General features: G+C 41.4%; 1 protein-coding gene across 3 annotated transcripts in view; it reads left to right on the forward strand.

Moving 5' to 3' along the window:
* Positions 1 to 5699, forward strand: part of MED27 (mediator complex subunit 27) — an 83358-nt gene extending 77659 nt beyond the window's left edge. For all 3 annotated transcript variants that reach the window (XM_053962319.1, XM_053962320.1, XM_053962321.1), the window contains 2 exons: positions 2726 to 2803; positions 5250 to 5699. In XM_053962319.1, coding sequence (XP_053818294.1) covers positions 2726 to 2803; positions 5250 to 5384 — 213 coding nt within the window. In that variant the 3' untranslated portion in view covers positions 5385 to 5699. The remainder of the gene's footprint in view (positions 1 to 2725; positions 2804 to 5249) is intronic.
* The last annotated feature ends 301 nt before the right edge of the window (positions 5700 to 6000 follow it).

The following is a 6000-nucleotide window of genomic DNA, read 5'->3' on the forward strand; positions in this document are numbered from 1 at the left end:
CAGTTACAGGAAGCACTTGCTCAGCCTTCTCCCCCTGTAAATTGTATAATTTTTTTTTTTTTAATGGATTTTCCAGCTTTGGGAATGCTGTATGACTAACCAGTGTCATCAAAGCCCAATAAAGCCATTTTTGGATGTGTCACCTTTGGAAAACTCAGTACTGTTCAGTACTGCATTACAACTCTTCCTTTGAAAAATTGAGATTTTTGCCAAATTTGCTTTTTCCGTGTCACTGAAGTCTCTTTTCCTCAGTCTCCAAGTGCTTAGTTAAGCAATGCCTATTTTATTTAGCAGAATTTTGCTGCAGGAGATTGCCTTGTTTTTCCTTTTTTTTTAGACAAGAAACACAAGTGCTTTTCAATAGATGAATTGTGAAATATTGAGCTCTTCTGCAAGATATCTTGAAAATCCATTTCAAGGTCCAGAGCAGAGCTATCCCAATCGATGTGTGCTCCCCTGAATATGTTTCCCTATTAAAAAAAAAAAAAGTAGAGAAATTAGAAAGTGACTGATAACTTAGATAGCAGTAGGTAAGGCACAACGATAAAAGTGGAGTTAATAAAATAAAACCCTGAGATGTACAAAATATCATCCTACACCCAGAATAAATTAGTTTCTGATTCCAGCTTGGCTGGAAGAAAAAGTGTATCCCTTAAGTGAGCTGGCACATCCACAGTTTGTTTTGCTTTGCTTTGGTGTGAAATTGTATTGCCATTAGGAAAGCTGGGTATTGATCTTTTGGGATTTTTTTTCTTTTCCCCTTCCTCTTTTTTTTCCTTTTTCCTCTTCTTTTTTAATCTTGGTCAGTTTGTGTTTTCTCTCATCATCTCCTTTATCTTGAGGGGGTTAAATTCTCCCTCACTCCCATGCCCTGGGCAGTTTATCCGTGGCCCAGCTCTTTTCTATTTGACATCACGATCCTTGCTGGGTTGGGAAGGGGAGGGGAGTCATTCCTTTACTTTTCTTCCTCAAATTTGACACCCACTTTGATCTTTTTTAGCTATCAGCTCTTGCTTAGGGTAGAAATCGGCCTTCTTTTCGTGCAGAAGGCATTATTAGTGTTCCAGCAATGCTGGGATGGCTTTCATCTCCCCAAGGAATCTCATTATCTTTACATTACAATAGCAACAGCATATGGGCAACTTTGCCAAAGTGGCCAGTCAATTTAAATTTGTTAATAGCAGTATTTTTTAAGCAACTTCTTTCGGTGCCAAGAGAAAACAACTTTGTTGTTCAGGAAGGAAAAAAAAAAAAAAAAAAACAAACCACAGTTTGTTAGAAGTAGAAATACAGCAGAAGGAGAACGGCTGCTCATAAATATCTTCAGAACTTCCTATTCTTTGACATGTCTGCTACTATCCTATAAAAGCACCATCTCAAAAAAAAATTCAGATTGCTGGTGGGGCTCGGGTTGGCTTCTGAGCACTGCATGAGATGTGTTTAAAAGAAATGGCTGGTTTGAGTTGTGCTGTGCTATTAATGCACAGTTCATCACTTTATTTCTCATCTTTTATTTTTACATGGTATCACAGAAATGGCTAAAACAGGCCGAGGTCCATTTTGTGAATATTTTTGCAAACTCACCAGAATGTGCAAAGTCCTGAAAGTTTTCCCTTCCAAATGTCAGAATCACATGTGAGTCCCTGCTCAGGCTGACAGAGCTGGGTGTGTGAGAATGATGGGGAGCACATCCTGTGTCTGAAATAGCAGGAGAACTCAGAACTGGATTCAGACAGACTGATGTGATGGAGAGCTCTGTGGAGGAAGTTTGTGTGGTGTGAATGAGAGGCTGGCTGTACATGGATTTATTCAGGAATATATCTTTGGCAAAACCACCTCCCTGAATAGCTCCAAGCACGAGCCTCTCTTGTCTCCAGTGAAACTTGGAGTGCTCCAGCTCCCATTGCTGAATTGGACTTAACTTGGAACAACTGGAGTTAGCTGGGAATAGCAGTGGGAATTTCAGTTCTCACTTCCTATTATTCAAACTTTGCTGTAGTCTGTAGACTGGCCCTGGGAAGAGTTCCACTCCCCTGTGCCAGAACGGGAAAATACAATTTAATCACTCTCTATAAAGTCATGGATTTTGTTGGAAGCTTTCACATTACTGATGAGGACCACTGAGATTCATGAGTTGAAATGTGTGAAAGAGCTCTCTTGTGGTTGTGTTGTTGTTTTGAATTCTTTATTGTCCAGCCTAAAGAGTTTTTCCAATAATTCCTTCCATTCAGCCTGGAATTTCTAAGAAGGAGTAAGCTGTTGACTGTGCTGATTACAGCTGACAGGCTGAATATTGCTACAAAATTGTATCATAACTGTCAGAAACTGCCCCTTCCAGAATAATTTTTAAATGGCAGTAATTTTTTTAAAAAATCTGTCAGCATTGGTTAGTTTTCCTGATTTTTCTTTAATTATTCTTGTTATTATAAATACACATTTTATATGTATTGTGTCCATGTGCAATTCCCAGATGTATGATCTTGTTAGGGCTCTGTCTGGGAAATTAAAAAGCTTTTTATCAGAAATCTTTTAGTAATGCAAGTATTTGTAAACCATAATCATATTAATTGATTCCTGATGTCAGAGGAAATGAAACTGAGTAATCCTTGTACTCCCTGGTTTGCTACCTCCCCGTGGAATTCTTAGCTTTCCTGCAGGCTAACACTGCTTTGTGTGAAATGGGGAGTGAATAAAGGTATTTTCTGTCTCCTTTGCTCTGATGCAGGTGACAGATCATGCAACCACTGCCCTGCTGCACTACCAGCTGCCCCAGATGCCAGATGTGGTGGTCAGGTCTTTCATGGTAAGTGTGTTGGAAAACACCTTTTTCCAGCCCGATTTGAGTGTGTTTGCAGTGATTGACATCAGGAAGTTGGAATTTCCCCAGTTCAAACTAGCTGGAGACTCTGCTTCTTTGTGTCTCCTTCCTGGACAGCAATGAAGAGCCCATCCCCATTTCCCTGGGGGAATTGGTGTTGGAAAACTGAGCTGGGAATGGCTCTTCTGTCCAGGTCTCAATATTGGCCTGATTATTCCTGTCTGAAAGGTCTGGGTCATCTGCCAGAACAGGAGGAAAAACCCCCTCAACCAAGCTCTGTCCTCTGGCCCAGCCCTTTGACAGCTCCTACTGTGCAAGTTTGGAAGTACCAAATCTGCTGCACTGGAAGTTCCTAGTAAGAAGAAATTGAAATTCTCAGTATTAGTAATCCAGCTGAGGCAGCTTGCCCAGTATGGGAGGTGATGGGCATTATTTACAGGAGGTTCCATTTTGCTGTATCCAAACTTTGTTGCTGTGGAACTGTGTGTACTCACCCAGCTCAGCAGCAGGTGTTTGGAGAAGCAAGGCAATACTGGAGTATTCAGATCTTCTCTTACTGAATAAAATTAATCCAATACAATTCTACCTTGATATACAGATTTATGTTTATCCCCTTTAATTCTTTTTGTATTTAGAATCCTATTTGTGAAATAAACTTGCATAAGAAGCAGCCATGTTAATCAGAGAGTGAATACAAGGAATTAAGATTCAGAATTCCTTCTACCAGGATGAATTTTGGCAGTAGAGGCTCTTGCTGTTCTCTCTGCTACAGTCAGAGGAGGATTTGGGGAGAGATTTTCTTCACAATTCAGGCTTTTTACTCCCATTTCCTTCCTTTATGTTGCCCCTTCACCTGGAGCAATGCAGCTGAGACCTTGGGAAACATAAATCTCATTTTGCCATTCACTGTCTTTAGGAGTGTTCAGCACCAGTTCTTTTACATCCTTAATTTCCAGTGTGTAATTTCAGAGCAGTCAGGCTCTCCTCCCTGCTGTGCTGGATTGCTTATTTAATAAGAAGGCCACTAAGATGAGAGATTTGCAAAGTGTATCTTAAAATAATAGGTTTTGAAAGGTGAAAGCAACCGTTACTGGTCAGATCCATGTTCAACATGGTCCTGAAAATGAATGTTGAGTTGAACAAGTGCTTTGTGTGAGCCAAGGCCCTGCTGTATTGATCAGAGAAAACACCAAAGCTTCCAACAAAGCAAAACCAGCACAAGTGTCAATATGTTGGGCCTTTCAGCTGTCACTTGTGCAATCCACATGACAGGATCTTCTGGAGCCCTCATTTTCTGATGGGAATGTTCCTTTCTTTTCTGTCAACACACGTCTCAAGTGCACAATTTAACTTCATTTACCTATTTTTGTATTATGGCTCAGAAAATTCAATTTCTCGATAGTGCAAGCAAAGCCCATCCAAGCTGAAGTGAATAACAGCAATTTACTTGTAGAGTTGTGTTGCCCTTGTCCCCATATTTACTGCTCAACCCAGACAAGATCTAGCTCTTCTGGAGGAGAGTTATTGACAGCACAAGGTTTGGTTGCTATAGAGAAGACTCTGATGAAGATGGAAGGATTTGTTTCAATAAACTCAGCTGACCTCTTCTTTAGAGAACAATTTTCTGTTATCGATGTAATTCAATAGGACTTTAAATGACAAGATTCATGTGCATCCTTCACAGTATAAATCTGCTGGTCTAGGGCTTTTTTAGCTGTGTATCTCCTTGAGTGGGGAATTGGGTTATGCAATGCTCATTGCTGCCTGTGATGATGGGAACAACCCATTTCAGAGGCAGGAACTTTGTGAAGGAACATCTGAACTTACCCTGTGTTAAAAGGCACTACTGGCCTTTTATTTATATGTATTTGTGTAGTCATCAGTGTAATCAGGTTTAAAATGGCTCAGTGTTTTTATGACCAGTGAGTATTGATCCTAAAATCGCATTAGAGAGGAAGTTCATTAGCTGGATGTGGGAGTCCTTCTGTCTTCAGCTCTGGAGAGCCCAGCCTGCAGTGGGAGTGCAGCAGGGGCTGATAGATGGTCATGGCAAGAGACAAACCAATACTCAGCTGGAGAAGGCACCACCAGGAGGAACAATTATATCCCAGTAAAAATAGAAGGCGTTGCAGCACTCGCCTCCCCTCGCAATTCTGGAGCTGCAAATGCCTCCTGCTCACAGGGCAGGAATTTCTATTAACAAATTTGCTTAAGTGACTAAAAAAGGAAGAGATGATTAATAAAGTGGGAGTTCAGCTCTACAGTGACCTTGTAATCTTCAGTGTGCTTGTGTTTATAAAATCACCCTGCACTTCACTGGGGCCTGGCCAAAGCACATCCTCTGTCCTTGCTGCTCCTGTTTGACAAGAGTAATGACAAAGGGGAGCATCCATATCCAGTTTTCTTTAATTTCTCTCCCTTTTCCTTTTAGACCTGGTTAAGGAGTTACATAAAGCTGTTCCAGGCCCCGTGCCAGCGCTGTGGGAAGTTCCTGCAGGATGGCCTGCCACCCACGTGGAGGGACTTCCGAACCCTCGAGGCTTTCCACGACACCTGCAGGCAGTAGGAGCCCAGAGCAGTCAGCACTGGGGGGTTTGGGACTGCACTGACAGCTCCACTTCTGAACCTCCCTGTCCTAAGCAGTGAGGTGGCACTGAAACATTTGACTCTGGAACAGCCATCTGCAAGGCACATGTGAGACTGGTAGATCTTGGAGGAGAAGCTGTGTGTGATCTGAAATGATCTGCCTGGGAAGATCTGGCAGTAATTGTCATTACTCCAAAATTTAATGAAAATGTCCATTGTACAGTTTGCGTTTTGTGACAGAATTTGCAATGCTGAGGACTTTTATAAGCTTGAAATAAATTTTGTATTCTCAAAATCTGTGCTGTTTGTTTCGTTATTTGGTCAGCAAAACCTTTGGGTTTGGTGTGTGGATTTTTCAGTGCTGCTCTTTTCTTTAGGAAAACTGGAAACATTTTAACATGCTGAAATGTTGGGGAGGGGAATTGTTGCAAGGCTGCTTATCTCAGTGCTGGGATATTTTTGTGGGAGAGGAGATTATGGTGTTGATTACACACGGAATTTCAAAGGCATGTGACAGCTTGGAAGATGCAGTGTAAGTTTCTAAGGTGGGGGGGAAACAGATGTTTCCCTTTACTGAAATTGTAATGAGAAATGTT

This window comes from Vidua chalybeata, chromosome 21 (genome assembly GCF_026979565.1).
Source record: "Vidua chalybeata isolate OUT-0048 chromosome 21, bVidCha1 merged haplotype, whole genome shotgun sequence".
NCBI classification, from domain to species: domain Eukaryota; kingdom Metazoa; phylum Chordata; class Aves; order Passeriformes; family Viduidae; genus Vidua; species Vidua chalybeata.